The sequence below is a fragment of the Schistocerca cancellata genome, chromosome 7, assembly GCF_023864275.1.
Source record: "Schistocerca cancellata isolate TAMUIC-IGC-003103 chromosome 7, iqSchCanc2.1, whole genome shotgun sequence".
Classification (NCBI taxonomy): Eukaryota; Metazoa; Arthropoda; class Insecta; order Orthoptera; family Acrididae; genus Schistocerca; species Schistocerca cancellata.
In genome coordinates, this window is record NC_064632.1 from 252,289,519 (window position 1) to 252,310,967 (window position 21,449).

The 21,449-nt window shown below is 40.9% G+C and overlaps 1 protein-coding gene across 1 annotated transcript in view; it reads left to right on the forward strand.

Moving 5' to 3' along the window:
- LOC126092214 (WD40 repeat-containing protein SMU1) overlaps positions 1–21,449 on the forward strand; it is a 114,381-nt gene that overhangs the window by 36,739 nt on the left and 56,193 nt on the right. The window contains exons 5-6 of the mRNA XM_049907710.1: positions 6,321–6,509; positions 13,014–13,243. Coding sequence (XP_049763667.1) covers positions 6,321–6,509; positions 13,014–13,243 — 419 coding nt within the window. The remainder of the gene's footprint in view (positions 1–6,320; positions 6,510–13,013; positions 13,244–21,449) is intronic.

Consider the following 21,449-nt stretch of genomic DNA (forward strand, 5'->3'; position numbering starts at 1 on the left):
TTAAACAATTAAGGGTTTCAATAAATATCACACAATGAATGCTTTTGTATTGCAATGATTACGTAAATATATTTCAGTGAAAGCACACTTTTTGTTTTAATGTATACTGTAATTGTTTGTTAGTGGCCTCATTATTTCCACAAAGAGACTTGCACAATCCTCTGTGGCACATTTGCTGCCCAGGTGGTGAAGATTTTAATAAGAGTGCACTGAGACACCCTGTTTCTGCATTATGGAGTGCAAATGATTAAGCAGCATACTGCCAATACTGTGATCAAACATTAATGTTTTTCCTACTCGCTGTCATTATCTTTTATTTTCACTCATTGTGAGCAAGCTGCAATTCATCACTAAAGTCATTCAAATTTCTGGCTGATATCACAAACTCCACATGGACAATAAGTTGAATGAGGGAGTGATCATCTCAGTGTTTCAGTGTTCAGCCCGTGACACAACCCCCCCCCCCTCCCCCTTTCCCCCTTCTCCCCTTCTCCCACCTCCCTTGCTCCTCCCTTCTGTCAATCTCAACCTTCACAGGTGCTGCATTGAGTTCCTGCAAACATTCAGCTATATGCAAAGCTAGAAAATGTTACATATATTGCATAGCATACAGATGGTTCAGCAGAAATCACAGCCTAAGCTGAAGGCTGCACCAACCTTCCAGTTGATTACTTTCCAATCCTCTTTCAAGACTTTCGGGTTTTGAGAAGTATTTCTGTTTTCTTTCATGTTCATTTTGGTCCCACGAGAGTTGTGGATCTAATCGGTCCACACCAAGGAAACCTCATGCGGTGCAAGGCTAATTACTCAGGAAGGTCGACTGGTATCCCTGAGGCTCCATTCACAACACATCTTCCCATGTGCCATGCACCCCTCGGCATGGATCACAACAAACTTTGGGTTGGGTATTAAGGAGTTGGGAAAGGACAAGGAATGGATGTGGGATGACAGGTCGTTGTGGGACACGCTTAGTCTGGCCCATGGGCCAAGACCTTACCGACCAGGGGGTTCCTACAGCCGGCAAGCCCTCAGCTTCATGCGAACACACAAGCCTCTCCATCCACACGGACTGTGCTACTTCGAGGTGGTGTCCTCTGGAGAGGATGGAAGCGTCACAATTTTACATAGGACCAGAACTTTCTTGAGTTCTCTTTCATATTTTTTACTGAGATGTGATGGTGGTAGTTGTATACTTCATGCATAAATCTTTTCACAGATGTTTGAATCTGTATTAACCGTCACTTGCTGTCATTTATGCATTCTCTATTGAACTGAGAGTGCAACAGCCTCTGCTTCCTCAGCATCTTCTGAATTTTGTTATTAAACCTTGGTGGATCTTTTCCATCCTTATCCACTGACTAGGTACATAACTCTTCAGAACATGATTTACAGTGACCGAGCGAGGTGGAGCAGTGGGTAGACACTGGACTCGCATTCGGGAGGACGATGGTTCGATCCCGCGCCCAGCCATCCTGATTTAGGTTTTCCGTGATTTCCCAAAATCGCTCCAGGCAAATGCCGGGATGGTTCCTTTCAAAGGGCACGGCCGACTTCCTTCCCCGTCCTTCCCTAATCCGATGAGACCGATGACCTCGCTGTCTGGCCTCCTTCCCCAAAAAAAACCCATCAACATGATTTACAGTCTGCTTAAACTTTTCCCATAATTCCTCTGCATCTGTCGTATTGGAACTAAGTGATGTCAGTTCACTGTCTAAGTGAGAGGCTGACAACTGCTCGTGTGCTGTATCTAGCAGAAACACTCTCCTAGTCTTCTTGACTCATTCATTAACTTTAGTAATCATAGTTGCTATAATGACATCATGATCACCAATCCCTGATTCTATATTGGCATTGTCAATAAGGTCTGTCCTATTTGTAGCTACAAGGTCTAAAATATTTCCATTGTTTATAGGCTGCCAATCTAGTTGCTGAAGACAGTTTTCAGAAAACACGTTCAAAAGTATTTCGCATGACTTTGTCTGTATCTCCTGCAATGAATCCATAGACATCCCAGTCTGTACTTGGGAGGTTAAAGTTGCCTCCAACTAGTATTGTACGATGTGAGTATTTACGCACAACTGACCATAGACTTTCTGTGAATGACTCTAGAACTGTCACAGCAGTATCAAGTGGCTGGTAAAAACATCCAGCAATTAATGTGGTTTCACCTACACATGTCGTATGCAAGCAGATAACTTCACTGTGACACTCAACTTTTACCTCAGTGGAGACAATAATTTTGTCAACTGCTGTGAACACTCCCTCTGATTCAGTATGAATAAAACTAGTGAAATTTCTGACAAGCGGAGGCCATTTTCCATTTTCTGAAGTGTGTTCTACAGCATACTTTGAGCTGAGTAAGTTTTTTCGAGGTTAAGTTTTACCCAGTTTTTTGGAAAAATTCCAGAATTTGTATTGCACAGAAGGCAAATAAAGGTATGTGTAATATGAAGAAATATTGAAGAGAGAAACTGTATAATTTATACAGGTTTAAAAAAAACCTTGTTTTTCCAGTGAACTTCTGTCCTGAATATTTTGAAAGAAGTGGGCAGTGACCTGTCAAATGAAGGGAAAATGAAGCATTTTAATGCTATTTAGCAGACCCAGGTTTTGGTGTAGGGAAAGGCTTCGGTATACACTAGACAACTGTGTCACTGAAATTTTCAGATGTTCTTCATCTTGTTTTCTCACAGCATAAACCTTATATTCTGTGATGTTAGAAATAAATAGGCGGATCTGAAAAATTAATAATTGGTTTATTACAAATTGAGTGAGTCTCATAATGAAACCACACAGGTTATGGTTTAAGTACTTGTCACGGGCCATTATGCATCATATCTCATCAGACAGTTGAATGTACCAATATTATGAAAAGGATAATTGATACTCACCATATAGCGGAGGTGCTGAGTCGCAGATAGGCATAACAAAAAGACTGTCGGAAAGTGAGCGTTTGGCCAGAAGGGCTGAGTTTCAGTTTCGCGCGCGCTTTGCGTGCGTGCGTGCGTGCGTGCGTGCATGTGTGTGTGTGTGTGTGTTTTGTCTATTTTTGAAGAAGGCCTTGTTGGCCAAAAGCTCACTTTCGACAGTCTTTTTGTTGTGGCTTCCACGACTCATCATCTCCGCTATATGGAGAGTAGCAACTATCCTTTTCATAATATTATTACAAAAGTATTTCATGTTAAAAAACTCTAACAGAGCTCAGTTTCAGAGTAGATAAAAATGTGATGTATTCCTAAGATTTTGTTTGCAAAAGGTTTCCCACAAGTTGAAAATTTGATAACATGGTCATAAAATGCGAACTGTTTGTAATCATCTGAATAATTTGTTGCCTCACATAAACTTAAAATTGAAACATTGCGTGACTCTTCCAGAACACATTTACGCCAGTTCAATATTTGTACATTAAATAGTTTCCCTCTTTGAGTGAGGTGAATGAAATGTAAGATTAAGTGTGTGTTCTGTGCTGGATGCGGCAGACGACACACACTGAGACACTTCTCAAGATGGAGGGGAGGAGGTAGTGAGAAAGATCTCCCTCATCACGGAATATGCTTCAAATATTTTATTCATACAAAATTGAGAACTTCCTCAGAGAATGTTCTTTTGGTCTGAGAACCTTCTCCGAAGAATGTTCTCTTTTTATTCATACAACTCATTGGGTGCTATTCCATAGGTCTGTACCTGTCTCTTTGTTTTGTTGATATATCTTTGTTTTTTAAATTCTGATTTTCTTCTTTTTTTCGTAAAGGATTTTATGGTAAGGAATATATGTATTGTCCACATATTCTTTACTTTCTTTTCAAGCTGCTTGTATTAATTGTGTTATGTCAGATGGCCACCTGTTACGACTTATGCAGTACTTGTTATGGCCGTTTGCTACATGTTACGACTTCTGCAGTACTTGTTAGCAGCAGACACAGTGGCTGTGCCAAAGACTGAGACGGCGTGGAGTTTTACAATTATTTATTGAGCTTTCTTTACAATTTCTCCCTCGTCATCGTTGCCCAGCCGTGCAGATCCTTCCGCCTGGCTGCTACTGTGTAGATTCTCCGACAATACGCACACCGCGTGCCACCAGTGCTCAGCTGAAGTCAAGATGCCCTGTGGCTGAGATGAACTCGTCGCCGCTCAGCAGCCCAGTATGGCACCCCCACCAAGCTGCGTTGCTGTGAGGTCAGCTGCCACCACCTGCTGCACCGGCGGCTGGGAATCCGTCAGTAGCGATGTTCGCGAGCTCCCGTCATGGACGGACCACGTGCTGTGGGTCCTGGTCGCCGTGGAGTCCGGGTGTCAGTCCCCATCGGCGCCTGTGCCCAAGACCGCGCTGCGGCCGGTCCCACTGGAAGTTCTTGCTGTAGTTAGTCAGCCATGGTGCCGACCGAACTCGGGCCGACCCCCAGACCTGAAGTAGACATCTGGCGGCAAACGGATGACTCCTGCGAGCTGGAACAGACTTCCGGAATTGTCACCTACGAAGATTGAATATTCGGACATGGACAACGTCCGTCCTCAGATCCAAACTGCTTCCTAATAGCTTCTGTCCGTTGCTGCCTGCGCTCCACTATTTATATCCGGCAGGAGGACGTTTTTTACCCTTGGTGGCAGCTTCTTGTTATTACTCCTGCAGCATATTGCAGCGTAACTTAGTGTGTTGGCCTCACTTCCCTTACTCAGCACTCTCCAGGCTTCACTCGGCGCTCAGTCTGCGTGCGTCCTTGCATCAGCCGGTTGGTAGACTGCAACTGTCAGCAAGGCTATCTGTGCCGCGCCTACTTCGCAGTGCCACGATCGCCGGCTGCTTATGTTTTGCCATTCTCCACTGCGTGAAGGAACGCTTACTACATGTGGCCGCAACAATTGTTTTGGCCAAAACTTATTCCTGCAAACCAAGAACAGGAAAGCATCAGAAATACCCAAGTGTTGGCCATCAATGTTCTCTCTGTGACACATCTACCTCGAACATTCAGACTAGAAATTTCTGCGTGTAAAATTAAACATAAAATCATTCCGGTTTAGGTTGCTTTCCCTATACTGTTCGTGGTTGGGCAGTGCAGCTTTCATTTAATCGGTGTGAGAGAAACTGGGAACAGTTATATAGTAACTACACAATACGCTAACCACTAGTTATGCAAATGTGTTGACTGTGCAGGTACTTATTGTGGTTAAATCAAACAATGGAAAATCCAAGGCGGAATGCAAAAATATTATGAAATTGAGATGTTGAATGTAAAAGTTAGGAAGGAAACGGCTATATGTTCTATGGAATGATGTTGCCAGCCCTTAATTTGGGGTATGACAGAACTGCAACGTGGTATTTCAGCAGCTAGTTTTAAGCACCTCCTCTATATGGTAAACATTGTGGTTAGGAAGAGACATGAAATTTGGCTTAAATTGCTGTATTGCTATACATTGTTGATACCCATTTTATTATTGCTAGTGTAGATAGTAAGTGTTTTACAAAATGCATTACACTGTGCAGTTTGTGATAATGATATTTATTCTGCTGTCGGTTTCATTCCTAAATCATCTTCAACAGCAGAAAACTTATCACAGATTTCACGTGTCACACATGGTTTGGCATGTGTTAATTCTGAAAATGATAATTGCCAATATAAATGGAAAATCGTAGCAAGAATATAATATGAAGGCTCACTCACAAAAGGATAACATGCGTAGCATGCTATAAGTTTTCTGCAATTGAAGATGTTTTAAGACTGAAACTGCTAGCAGAATAAATATCATTATCACAGACAGCACAGTGTAATGCATTTTGTAAAATTCTTACATGCTGTTGACCAGCGCCTAAACAAGATGTTTAGATCGTGAGTAGTTAGGGCAAAAACATTGCTAGAAAATGTGCCATTGTCTTGTTCTCTCACTAGATACTTAAAACTAGCTGTTGAAATACTACCTTGCAGTTCTATCACACCCCAAATCAAGGACTGGAAACATCATTCCATAAAACATATACTCGTTTCATTCCTAACTTTTACATTCAACGTCCTAACTTCTACACTCAAGATCTCGATTGCCATTGAATTCTAGTCAACATTTATTTCCTTTGCTTCATTGTGTATAAATTATACCATATCCATGTGAACAAAGTTTCCCTTTACTCTCTTACCTTAACATTGTCGTTCTGTGGTCTCCCAAATTGTTCCCTACTCTCCTCGGAGTATGGGACATCATCATCTTCAGTTGTTATTTTTTTTTTTTCAAATATTTTAATGAAATACATTGAATTTAACCTGTTCATGGTTTTTCTTGTTCCTAAGCTGCCTGAATATATAATTTATATATGTTTCCATTATTTTCAGAAAATTTGTTAGCAAGGTCATATTTTGATCCCAGGGAGGCGTATCCTGATGGCAGCAGCAAGGAGAAGCGTCGTGCAGCAATAGCACAAGCCCTGTCAGGCGAGGTGTCTGTCGTGCCTTCGTCACGTCTGCTCGCTTTGCTTGGCCAGTCACTGAAATGGCAGCAGCATCAAGGCTTATTGCCGCCAGGTGGGTTGAGTGAATTCTGTTATATTTCATACAGCTGTGATTACAAATATATATATAAAAAATGTGCTGTAGTTTTAATTATTTTGTTCACAAAGATGATGTGAATATGTTGAGTCTTAATTACTGGTGCATTAAAAAATATAAAAATTAAAAAAAAAGAAGGGAAAGGAGGAAATGTGTAGTCATGATGTTCATAGTTCGTGGTTTTATTAATTTTAACTGTACATTTCCTATGGGTATGGGAGATGGTGAGCTCACACTTGAGGCCATCTGGTTTGTTTTTAATTTTGGTGCCGTTTTTTTTAGTCAGGAATGCTCATTTTCAGATAATGATTCATGACTTTTCAATCCTTTCTGCTTGCTACATCCAAGCTGCAGCTTATGCATAATTACTGAGTTGTGAAAAGATTAATTATGCGTATGTGTGTAACGTTGGAGGGAGAGATGGTGGGTGGCAGGTAATTGGGGTTATACATATTGTCAAGTAAGTCCATATTTCCACATTTTGTGCTGAAGTTATTTGATGCTGAGGTAGTGAACTATGCTGATGATTCATCATTTATTGTCTGGGGCCATCCAGAGTAGTTAGTATTCCAAAACAACAAAGAGAACTTTGAACTGATCGCAGGGTATCTATTCATGTATAAACTTACACTGAATGAGGACAATTTGTGATGAAATTCTTGTTAGTTTGTAACCAATCTCAAGTGGACATAAATATTGAATCACTGTCTACACCTGAAACATCTGATAAATATAAGTTTTTTGGCGTTTTGTTTGATGAACATCTTAACATGGAAAGAGCATATCAGCTACATCTGTAAAAAGATTAGCTGTGATATTTACTTACTAAAACTCTCACTTTAATATAGTAAGCTCTCTTGCCCTTAAACTAATATTCTGTGCAAACTTCCAGCTTGCTGGAATAACTACAGGACATCGACTTGTGTTAATAAATACAATGGAAAAATAACCAAATTTGCAAATTTCTCTTTTACTTACTTCAAATGAACAGTTACAGAGCATACAATCTTGACATGGTTCTTATATTTTGGAAAATACCATTTCGACTATCTGGATTATTTGAAAATGGGCCCCAGCCCGAAACTAGTTATCAAGTAAATTAAAGTTAAATTTCCATTGTATTAATATTCTGTGGACTAATCCACTTGCATTTCCAATATGGGATTGAAATTTGGGGTGGGAGCACCCACAGTCTACATGGGTGGGATATTCAGGCTTCAGAAGGGACCAGTTAGGAAACTGCTGCTATAAACAGACACCAGTCCTACAGGGATTACTTCATCAAATATAATTTACTAACTAAGAAACTAACTAACTTTTTATTCTTTGTACGTCCTCAAGGTAATTCAGTTTGTAAAAGAGAATGATAAAATAAGCATAATGATAAGTGACATTCACAATTACAATACATGAACCAGAATTATCACAATATTCCCAGCAATGAAAGAGTTACATATCACATTTTGCTTGCTTCTGTAGTAGGTTACCAAATAATATAAGGAACTCTGTAGACGTCTTTTTAAGGGCCAGTTGAAAAAATTGTTAATTAAAATGTGTTTATGTTTATTCAGAGCTTTCTTAACTCCATTATCCATAGAACTGCTTTACTGTATTGCAGTGTATTAGTTTTAGTAAATGTTTTATATAATATTTCAGTAATGTAGGGAAAAGAAAGGTAGGTTGCTACATAATGTAAAGATGACATATGGAGTTGCAGAGAGGTGCAATTAAAAGACACTTACACAAAATCTTTTGGCCACTGCCTTTGTCAGAAAAAGAAAGAGAAAAACACACACACACACACACACACACACACACACACACACACACACTTATTTGTTCAATGAAGCATACCCCACACACACACATGACCGCCATCTCTTTCAGCTCGGACTAGAATGCACCTATCACATGGAATGGAAGCAGAAGTCTTGAGGAGTCGGGGAAGGGAAAATGATAGCCGTATATGGGTGGTGGGAGGAAACAAGTGGTGGGAGAGAACAGCATCGATGTCTGGTAGAGCATGCAGGGTCTAGACTGCCAACAGATGCAGTGTCGGGAGCTTTGGGGGCAAGGAGATGGGGAGAGGAAGAGGGGGGGGGGATAGAGTGAAAAAGGGGAGGAGTGGGGAAGATGGGCAGTTGCATTGGCAGAGAACGGCACGCAAAGAAGGTGGGAGATAAGAATCAGGAGGAGTTAACAGGACAGAGGGGATACAAACTGTTGGGTGGAGGATTTGGGGACAGTATGTAAGTGTAAGATGAGGCTGGAATAATTTTGGGAGTGGGGAATGTGTTGTAAGAGTAATTCCCATCTGCACAGTTCAGAAAAGCTGGTGGTGGGAGGGAGCATCCAGATGGCAGGAGTAGTGAAGCAGCCATTGAAATCAAGCATGTTATGTTCTGCTGCATGTTGTGCCACAGGGTGGCCTATTTTGCTCTTGGCTACAGTTTGGTAGTGGCTGTTTCCTGGTAGATAGCTGGTTGGTAGTTATACCATTGTAAAAAGGTATACAATGATTGCAGCATCTACATCTACATCTACATCCATACTCTGCAAGCCACCTGATGGTGTGTGGTGGAGGGTACTTTGAGTACCTCTATCGGTTCTCCCTTCTATTCCAGTCTCATATTGTTTGTGGAAAGAAAGATTGTCAGTATGCCTCTGTGTGGGCTCTAATCTCTCTGATTTTATCCTCGTGGTCTCTTCGCGAGATATACGTAGGGGGGCGCAATATACTGCTAGGCTCCTCGGTGAAGGTATGTTCTCGAAACTTCACCAAAAGCCCGTACCGAGCTACTGAGCGTCTCTCCTGCAGAGTCTTCCGCTGGAGTTTATCTATCATCTCTATAACGCTTTCGCGATTACTAAATGATCCTGTAACGAAGCGCACTGCTCTCTGTTGGATCTTCTCTATCTCTTCTATCAACCCTATCTGGTACGGATCCCACACTGGGGAGCAATATTCAAGCAGTGGGCAAACAAGTGTACTGTAACCTACTTCCTTTGTTTTCGAATTGCATTTCCTTAGGATTCTTCCAATGAAACTCAGACTGGCATCTGCTTAACCAACGATCGATAATTTATGGAATTAACTGTTTCCAGTTGCTGACTTGCTATATTGTAGCTAAATGATAAAGGATCTTTCTTTCTATGTGTTCACAGCACATTACACTTGTCTACATTGAGACTAAATTGCCATTCCCTGCACCATGCGCCAATTTGTTGCAGATCCTCCTGCATTTCAGTACAATTTTCCATTGTTACAAACTCTCTATCTACTACAGCATCATCCACAAAAAGCCTCAGTGAACTTCCGATGTTATCCACAAGGTAATTTACGTATATTGTGAATATCAACGGTCCTACGACACTCCCCTGCGGCACACCTGAAATCACTCTTACTTCAGAAGACTTCTCTCCATTGAGAATGACATGCTGAGTTCTGTTATCTAGGAACTCCTCGATCCAATCACACAATTGGTCTGATAGTCCATATGCTCTTACTTTGTTCATTAAACGACTGTGGGGAACTGTATCGAATGCCTTGCGGAAGTCAAGAAATACGGCATCTACCTGTGAACCCGTGTCTGTGGCCCTCTGAGTCTCGTGGACTAATAGTGCGAGCTGGGTTTCACATGATTGTCTTTTTCTAAACCCATGCTGATTCCTACAAAGTAGATTTCTAGTCTCCAGAAAAGTCATTGTACTCGAACATAATACGTGCTCCAAAATTCTACAACTGATCAATGTTAGAGATATAGGTCTATAGTTCTTCACATCGGTTCGACGTCCCTTCTTGAAAATGGGGATGACCTGTGCCCTTTTCCAATCCTTTGGAACGCTGCGCTCTTCTAGAGACCTACGGTAAACCGGTGCAAGAAGGGGGGCAAGTTCCTTCGCGTACTCTGTGTAAAATCGAACTGGTATCCCATCAGGTCCAGCGGCCTTTCCTCTTTTGAGCGATTTTAATTGTTTCTCTATCCCTCTGTCGTCTGTTTTGATATCTACCATTTTGTCAACTGTGCGACAATCAGAGCTCGTATAAGACATTACTACTTCAACAGGTGGCTCAGCCTCTGTGGCATAAGTACACCTGTGACAGGGCTTGAATAGGAAGTTCGTGGTGGCCGGATTGGGCAGACATAGCACCTGGGTCTTCCACGGAGATACGATCCTTGTGGCAAGGGGTTGGGTTTGGGATAGGGGTGGGCTAGGATGTTGTGGAGATTTGATGGGCGACGGAGCACTGCTTTAAGAGGAGTGAGAAGAATCTTGGGCAGGATGTCCCTTCCCTTATGCTAGGGCATGATGATAGGTAATCAAAACACAAAGCTCTGCAGCACCTGGAGGAGCATTCCAACACCACTTCCATAAGTTATCCAACCTGCTGACATCCTGCTACCAATCCAGGGACCACTATCCTACCCACAATGTTTTTCCTCATTAAAACCTCATTGCGCCCAAACACAGCCTAGCTGACATTTTCAACTTGCCTCGTCCCCCAAAACTCCCTACCATTGCTCCACCAGATCCAGAGCCCAAACATTCCCATGACACTGTTGTTAACCTGTCCACAAAACCCATCAGCCCCACAGAAATTTCATCCTTATACAATGCCCTCACCTCCTTTAGCACTACAGCCCCCCCCCCCCATCCAACCAAAGCCAACCTGGTCCCAACTTTGAACCCTGCCTCTCCCAGTTCACACCATCATCCAAGCATGATTACTACTCCCCCCTCCCACCTAACCACCCACTGGTTACCTTCGGGGAATTTCATACCTCCAGCTTGGCCTAACCATCGTTGCCCAGGTTCCTTTCTCAGAACAACAACCTTTCAGCAGGAGAAAGGACAGCCATACACAACCTCAAAACAAATCCTGACGTAATTATCCTACTTGCAGACGAAGGTTGCAGCACTGTTTTTATGAATCACAGTGACTACTGGCACAAAGCCTCTGGCAATTATCTGATTCCACCACCTATAAACTCTGCCAGTGTGATCCCATTCCAGAAGTCCAGCATAAACTCCAATCCCTGCTTAAAACCTTCGGCCCTTCCCAGAACCTCTCCCCTGAATCCATTTCCCTCCTCACCCCTGTGACACCTTGCACACCTATCTTCTACATGCTCCCCAAAGTCCACAAAGCCAACAATCCTGGGTGCTCCATTGTGCTGATTATTGTGTCCCCACTGAAAGGAAATTGGCCTTCATTGATCAACACCACCAACCAATTGTCCATAATCTAGCCTCACGTCACATACACCAACCACTTCCTTCACTGACTCTCCATCATCTCCACCCCTTAAAATCCTGGATCCCTACTTGTTGCTGTTGATTCCACCTCTCTATACACCAACATCCCTCATTCCCATGGCCTTACTGCTACTGAACACTAACTTTCCCAATGTTCTTCAGACTCCTAACCCACTGCCTCATCCCTCATACACCTTACTAACTTTATCCCAACTCACAGCTGCTTTGAAGGGAAGGCATATGAACAAATCCATGGCACAGCCATGGGCACCCACATGACATCCTTCCAAGCCAACCTGTTTATGGACCACGTAGAGGAGACTTCCCTAGCCTTCCAAAATGCCAAACCCCTAGTCTGACTCAGATTCATTGATGATATCGTCATGATCTGGACTCATGGCCAAGAAACCTTATCATCATTCTTTCATAACCTCTTCTCTCCCATCTGCATCAACTAGTCCTCCTCAACCCAGTATGCCACGTTCCTGGACATTGCCCTCCTCCTCTCTGATGGCCCCACCCACACTTCTGCCCACAATAAACCCACCAACCACCAACAGTACCTGCATTTTGACTTTGCCACCCCTTCCACAAAAACACACACACACACACACACACACACACACACACACACACACACACACAAATCCTTGCTGTACAGTGTGGCCTCCCAGGGATGGCATATCTACAGTGGCAAGAAATCCCTGCCCAGTATCACAATATGTTGAGGGTCCCACCAGGGCCTTCAACCCTCCAATCAACAGTTTCCACCCCCTCTGTCCTATCACCTCTTCTCTATTCTTGTCTTCCACCCTGTTTGTGTGCCAATGCACCTGCCCATCTTTCCCCGCTCCTCTCCTTTTTTGCACCATCTCCCCCCCCTCTCCATCCCCCCTCCTCTCCCCACGGCCTCCCGACACTGCACCTGTTACCAGTCTAATTCTCCTTCTTTTATCAATATTTTGAAAGTGAAAAGTGTAAAACAAGGTGATTAACTGTTAACATTCAGCATCATCAGATAATAAATTCAAATTATAAAGTTTTGAGGGTGCAGTTTCTATCCACAACCCATCAGCCTTTTTTTCTTCTCTATATGGCAGTTCATGTAATACATCTCCTAGGCTGATTGTTGTGGGAAAAATATGTTGATTTGTAGTTGTTTTTGTTTATAAGTGCTTCATTTATTTGTAGTATATAAAATGTATGCTTTTTTTTTTCCAGGAACAACAATTGATCTGTTCCGTGGTAAGGCCGCTATACGTGACCAGGAAGAAGAGAAATATCCTACACAACTATCAAAGCAGATAAAATTTGGACAAAAGTCACACGTAGAGTGTGCTCGATTTTCACCTGATGGTCAGTACCTCGTAACAGGATCTGTGGATGGTTTCATTGAGGTCTGGAATTTCACCACAGGAAAAATAAGAAAAGATCTTAAATACCAAGCACAGGCTAGTAAAACATTTCATGAAGTTTTATTTCTTTTTTTCATGTGCTTAATCCATTTTAATTACAGTTCCTCAGAATGGTTTTTTGGATTTGCAGTGTCATCTATCCAGTGGTGGCTCATGAGTATACATTCTGGGTGTTCACAAATTTTTAGATTCAGGAAAATTTGAGTGTGTGAAATTAACAGCATCTGCTGTGTAACAGTTATGTTTATCAACAAATTTGTACAACTACAGCCACTGTCAATAATAATAACAACATTATTAATAATAAGATGTGTAACTTAACTGACAAATGAAAGAATTGTTTTTGTGGAATTTTGTTATTTGTACATAATTAAGTACAGTTTAGGGCAATACTGAAATAATATGTAAGCTTTCACAACTCTCCATTTCACATTTTTGTGTAAGTGGGAGTTTTCACACTTTTCCATTTTTTTCAGACTAATGTACAAGATTCCTAAGAGATGTATTAGTTCACGAATTTACTTCCAGCCTCAAAAAGCTTCTACCTATTACCCAAAATCCACAAAGAGAACCATCCTGGGCGTCCCACTGTAGCAGGCTTCAAAGCCCCAACAGAATGTCTCTCAGCTCTGGTAGACCAACACCTCCAACCTATCACCTGCAGACTCCCATCCTACATCAAAGACACAAACCACTTCCTAGAACACCTCAAATCCATTCCCACTCCCCTCCCACCTGAAACCTTTCTTATCACCATAGATGCTACATCACTTTATACAAACATCCCACATACCCATGGTCTGTCTGCCCTTGAACATTACCTCTCCCAACGCCCACCTGAAGATCTTCCAAAAACCTTGTTCCTTATCACACTTACCAACTTCATCCTCACCCATAATTACTTCACTTTTGAAGGCCAGACCTACAAACAAATCAGGGGAGCAGCCATGGGAACCAGGATGGCTCCATCCTATGCCAACCTCTTCATGGGCCGCATGGAGGAGGCTTTCCTGAAGACCCCAGAGCTGCTTCCCCTGGCCTGGTATAGGTTTATAGATGACATCTTTGTGGTCTGGACTCATGGTGAAGAAACACTCCTTAATTTCCTCAACTCCTTTTCGAATCTGAATTTCACTTGGTCCTTCTCCAAAACCCAAGCCGCCTTCCTGGATGTTGACCTTCATCTTGTTGAAGCTCACATCCTCACCTCTGTCCACATCAAACCCACAAACAAACAACAGTACCTTCACTTTGACAGCTGCCATCCATTCCACATCAAACGCTCCCTTCCCTACAGCCTAGGTATTTGTGGCAAACGTATCTGCTCCATTGACGAATCCCTCAACAATTACACCAATAAACTGACCAGTGCTTTCCTCTCCCGCAACCATCCTGCAGACCTTGTCCACAAACAGATCTCCCGAGCAATACATTCCTCCCCATCCAACAACAATGTTCCTACACCCAGACCACACAGAAGCATCCCTCTTGTCATCCAATATTATCCTGGCCTCGAATACATCAACAAATTACTCTGCCAGGGATATGACTTGCTCAAGTCAAGCCCTGAAATTAGATCATCCGTTGACAATATTCTCCTCACACCACCCAGAGTTGCCTTTCATCGCCCACCTAACCACCATAACATCCTTGTCAAACCCTACAATTTTCCCAGACCACCTTCTCTACCCAGCGGTTCCTGCCCCTGTAACTGACCCCGCTGCAAAACCTGCCCCATGCATCCTCCCACAACCACCTACTCCAACCCCACTACTGATAAAACATACACAATTCAAGGCAGGGCCACATGTGAAACAACACATGTAATTTATCAGCTGACATGCCTGCACTGCACAGCCTTTTACATTGGTATGACGACAACTAAAGTGGCTGAGTGCATGAATGGGCACAGACGAACTGTTCGCTTAGGAGATGTCCAATACCCAGTAGTAGAGCATGCCCTCCAGCATAATTCTAGGGACCTAGGAACCTGCTACACCGTATATGCCATTTGGCTTCTCGCACCCAACACCAATCCCTCAGCACTGCGGAGATGGGAACTTGCACTCCAACACATCCTTTCATTCCGCCATCCCCCTGGACTGAACCTACGTTAACCAACCTCACTCCCATTTACTCTTCTGTCTTCTCCTCTTTCCCTCTCCTCTTTAGCCATTCATGCATCTTTTCTTCTTACATAGTTGTGTTTGTCTTTATACTATATACCTCTTTACTTCTGTATGCATCCTCTTTGGTTTGAAGCTGGCACAGTACTTACAGTAGAATATCTTTGGCTTCCCTCTGACGACCATGCCTCCATCTTTACTACCCTCCCTGTTTACCTTTCCCTGTTGCTTCATAACCTGGGCAGTGAGTAACTGAATCCACTTTCCCTTCTTCCCTTTTTTCCCCTCTCTCCTCCCTGATGAAGGAAAAAAGTTCCAAAGCTAGGAATGAAAATTTTCTGTTCTGTTTTGTGTATCTATCGGCTGTACTGAGCTGAGGTAAGTACTGGCCAGCCCCTCTATCTCTTTGTTAAAACCAGTGGTACAGCATTTCTTGAGTTTTCATATACAAAATGTGGGCCTGCAGCAAAGATAAACCTGATCCACCATAAGATCAACAGATTTCAGCAGCTTGAATAAATCTTACAAGCTCACAATAGACGATGATGTGTGTTGGGCCCCTATGATTCGCACAGAGGAAACTCCCCATTGCATCCCCTTCAGATTTAGTGGTAAAATGGCCTAGTGAGTAGCCCATCAAAAAAGTGAAGGGTTCAAGCTTAACAAGTGCAATATTAAGCGCACATTAAGAGGCGTGACGTCCCAGCTAAGTGGTCACGGTGTTGTACTGTGAAGCGGACAAGGAGTGTTCAAAACTCTTTCGTACCATGTGTTTTTATTTATTTATTTTTTTCACAACATTATGAACTGTCCGTCTGGTTATTGAAATGTCTGTTCTCTTTCTGTAGTCTTGGCAGCCGTGATACTATTCATTAGTACAGAATACATACTATTCATTGGTACAGAATACGGGTCCTATGGTAAGAATACATTACCGTCGCAAGTAAATGTGTGACTAGTGATAGCAGGTGAGACCCGACATAGACATCTCACAGAAATGAGAGCAACAAATAAATAGGTGTGAACTATGTTACAACAATGGAATTCAAGAGGCAGAACTTCCAAAATGGAAAGAATCTACAAAAACATTAAAAACATATGTTTTGACGGAGCTCAGAGAAACTGTCTGATTGTGAAACGGTTGCATTCAATTTTTGTAGCTTATGTGACAACCTATTAACTGGGAAAATGTGGACTTAATGATTTGGTTGAACCCGAGAAGACGTGAATAAAAAGTTTTAATTCCTACAAAAATCTGCAATTAAGTGTTTATAATTTATACGCTACAATTAGTGTCATACATGTTTATTGTATCAAAAACAATATGCTATCCAAAGTTGCTCTGAATGAAATTATCTTAAAAGTGTTGTCTGCAAACTATACACAATAAAAAAGAAGCAGAAAAAGCATTATGTCAGTTATGCAATATAGTATGTTTTAATTTTCCATGAAAATGCAGCACATAATAGATCACAACAGCAAAAATAAAATAAAATAACTAAATTTTTTGATACCTTGGTAACCAAACCCAAAATATATTATATCCACCTTATATGGTTTTGCATCACCCTCATACTTTGCATTTTATTTATTTATTTATCAGATTAATCTTTTTCAATACTCCTTCCAATACGGGAAATCACTACATAGGAGGTTAAAGTAAACCAGCATTCTCTAAGTAGGTCAGTGCAGCTCGCTGTGGCTCCGATTGTGAACAGGGCAATACAGGTTGTGTATGCACTGTTCTGTCTGGCAACACGTCTCAGAGTGTCTTATCATCAGGAGTAACAATGCATTTGGTAGTCATAGGTTAGCTTAATTTATCAAAAAAGTCTTTCCTGGCCATTCTGTCAGTCACACTACGACCTTGGTGACACTCCCACAATTCCATTCACCTCACAGCACTGTATTCAGATGGCCTACTATTCATGTTCATTAACTGTCAGGATGACACTCGTCATGTATCAGACCACTGGAAAATGTGGGTGCTAGAACTGTGTTTGGAAGATGTATAGGTAACTATTCTAATAAATGCCACAGGTGTTTGATGCAGTTGGTTGTCCCCAGACGTGTTCTTTTACCAGCCAGAACTGCTCAGCTGAGCTCTACATTTGCTAGAATGCCTGATATTAATTTGACATTTATGTCACATATTAATGTCTAAGGTCTCTTGGCAGTATAATAGATGTACATGTCTAAGTCAGTGTAATCAAAAGATATGGCCATTTAGGTCACATATTTTGATATTTGCAAACACTCTCATTGAAACCTGTTGACCTGAAATTGTGAAATTTTGGCAAGAAGCAAGGTATCACAGTACAAGTAAAGAAAAAAAAATCTGAAAATTGTTAAATTGTAATTGCCAAACAATGGGAAATCCAGGAAGGAATGTAACAATATTATGAAAGGAAAGTTGCCACTCACCATATAGCGGAGATTGCTGAGTTGCAGATAGGAACAACAAAAAGGCTGTCACAAATAAGCTTCCAGCCAGCAAGGCCTTAATCAGAAATAGATCACACACACACACACACACACACACACACCTCCGCTGTATGGTGAGTGGCAACTTACCTTTTCATAATATTGTTTAATTGTAATTATGTAACACAAAAATTTACTTTTAATGTACTGGATAGATACAAAATCTACTCACCAAGCGATGGCAGGGTAAGACACACACTAAAGGATTTTCGGAGCCTACTGCTCCTTCTTCTGGCAGAAGAGTTGAAGGGGAAGGAAGAGGGATGAAGGAAAGGACTGGAGAGGTTTAGGGAAAGGGCTACAGTTCAGAAAAGTCACCCAGAACTACAAGTCAGTGGAGACTTACCGGACAGGATGAGAAGGAAATATCTTTTTCCCTTTTTACTTACATTGCATTCATCATCTGTCAAAAGTGTAATAGACAAATATTACTGCAGGAAACATGAAATGTAAGTTGTTGTCATTTTTAGCAAGTAAATAAAAAATAATTTATTAAGGGGAGTTGGAATGCCCTATCCCAACAATGTTAAATTTAGTGAATTGGCTTCCCTGTATTTCAGGAACCATTGTAGCCATTGACATGAAACTTTTACAGGACATTAAACTGTATGTTCTGAGTCTATATTTGCATTTCAGCCACTGCTTTCGGAAACACAATTTTTTAATTATATGGTTAAAATTTTATGTATCTTTTTTGTATGTTATCCTAAGGAATTTTAATTATAGATAACATTATGTTCTTCTTCTTTTAGTTCAGTAGACTCAGGATATGTATGTCATTACTCCCTGAAAATTTGAATACTCTACTCGAAGTGGTTTTTGAGATTCAGGGAAAAATGCAACAGAAAATATAAATTTTCAGGAACGGCTTCTAAAGTTTCAAAAGACTGTAACTCACTTAATATATGCTTAATTTTTTATTTTTAGTCACTCAGAAGCACCCTGCACCATACTGTATATCATCCTCTTGATCTGTTTCCAACTTTTTTCTTCTTTATGGACTCCTTAGTGGCCAACTGTGCTGCAAACTCTGCTTTATCAGTGCGAACCTTGTACATCCGTTAAAGTTATCTGATGCAGTTTGCTCTAGGATTAATTCCCTTATGCTGTATCCCTTTCACCCTACCAATGTTGCCATCATTAAAAGCAATACTGACCCCCCACTTTAGTGTCTTTATTCCAACAGAAACATTTTTTGGTAAGCGAGTCCATATAAGATTATTGAACGAGTCACTGGGATTTTGAGTCTGACCATGCAGACACTTCTTCAGTGATTCAGGATTTGCTAGGTCTCTGTAAGTAGGTTTTATCATATCCATGACTGCTGCTGGGATGGAATGTTTATGGCTGTATGGATTGTTTGAGTACTAGTTCACAGTCTGGAAGGAGGTAGCCCATACTGCCTGCTTCATTTTCAACAAATCCTTAGTATTATTTCTAATGGCCATCCCATAATACTGCTGTGACATGACCAGCACATTCCAATTTTGTGATAATCTTCTCACCATAAGGCTGAGCGGCTACTACACTGTTATATGCTTTTGAGTCACCATTACCTAAAAACTTAGTGTAACACACTCTCCTTTTGTTCAAGGATCAACTAAAAATTTCAATAGCTGTAGAGGTCTCCATACCACCATTTGTTCCTTCATAATTTCTGTCACAGATATGCTCTTCTTCGTTCCCTGATTTACACTTATAACAATGTTTGGTTAAAATCTGGAAATCTATTACCTTTCCAGTACTCGCACTGGTGACCGTAGCAACAGAATTCTTAGAGCTGTAGCCACAGTTCTGCCAAGTGCCATCAGAAGCTACTGGTATGTCAGTCATACCATCATTTATTTCAGCAGCTTTGTTTGCAGCACCCTTCATTGACTCACATGCAACAGATTCCGCAGCAGCTCCAATAAATCCTGCATACTTGTCGATTTTACAAGGTGGACATGGCATATTCATCACGGTACACATTGTTTCTTCTGCAGTGAGTCCTTTGCCAATAGCTCTCAATCCATAAAACCACCTAACATTTACTTCAAAATAATTATCTTTGCACTTATCAGAATTCCAAAATGAATGAGTATATTTACAACTGGCACAATTAATGATAAGTTTTCTGGCTAGTCCATTTGATACCTCACTGTCTTCATGTAGACTAATTGACATATTTTAGAACACATACATTCACCTAACACCCTTATTAGGATGTGTAAATCTATCAGAATATAACCCAACCTACCCTTTACATCACTTTCGTTTTGAGAAAACTGTGTATCACAACGTTTCATTTTAATCTTTGAAGCACTAATGGGTGTTTCTCTAGATACTAACAAGTTTGCTTGTATTTCATTGTCTGTAACTTCACACGCCACGTGTTGAACACAATATTTCCCTTTATTCGAAAATCTATTACCATGAAACCCACATTTCTTAAAAACATTTCATTTTGGTGTCATACTTTACTTTTTGAGAGATTTACCAATCTATTGTCACTTTTCCTCGGAAAAGTGTTAGCACTTTGACATACAACGCATGTTTATACTATGAAACGATACAATACTGTTTTTGACAGTGCTACCAATACAAACACATATTTAACCTTTATAACACAACAATCTACAGCCTTCTATATAAAAATTACCGATTTTATTAGATCTTGAAGTAATACAAGAAAAAATTTTAACATCTTCAAGCGGTGTACATTATATTTAAAAAAATAAGATAAAATACTTTCCTTGTGAGTTTATAAGTGACATATATATCATTTTATTTGGAAAATTGCAATTATAGTGAGATAAAAACCCAAAAATGTTTAAAAAAATTCTGTTGTAACTCCCCTTAAGTGAATTGTGAATTGTGTTTTATTCATCTCATGACGTACATTTGCAGGCCATTTGGTTTGCGTACAGGAGACATGTCAAAAATTTGTAATACAGTTACAATGATTTTTACATTAATAAATAATAGCACTAAATGAATAATAACACTATAAGGATATTTCTTGGAATATGTAACACATTGTATCCAGCTCAAATTTCTTGTTTGTCCTGCATGAATTCATCCCTCTCTGCATGTATGAACTGAAGTCCCTGGCTCACTTCTTTTTGTGTGTCTAATCTAGTTTGAGGAACTACTGTAGAGCTTTTGATATATTCTTGAAATGTCTGAGACTGATATCTCGCCAGTATTGATATCAATAACAGGCAAAAATCATTGAGATTCTCAGTTCCAGATATGGGTGAACTATCTGTATACAAAATTAAGGTTGTACAGAACCGTCAATACACAAATCCTACTTGCACTTGGCCAATTTTTTATTGCAGGAGTCACTACATTCTTGCATCATTTGGGAATTTTTTTTGTCCTGCAGATCTTGTTAATAAACTTTGTTTTGCTGACTTATAGTATGTGATCTCCTCACTTTATCATCTCAGTCGCTATCCCCTTGCTAGTCCTCAGATGTCTTGTGGCTTGGATGTGTATTATGATGCAGTTTGTCTCCTTCAAAATAGACATCAAGGGCCAGTCTGTTGGACAGATGAAAATGTGCAACTTTGTTTTATATGAGTTTGGTTGTAACATCCAGTTACGGCGTAAGATATCTAGATCAGAAGTTAGGATATCTTCAGTTG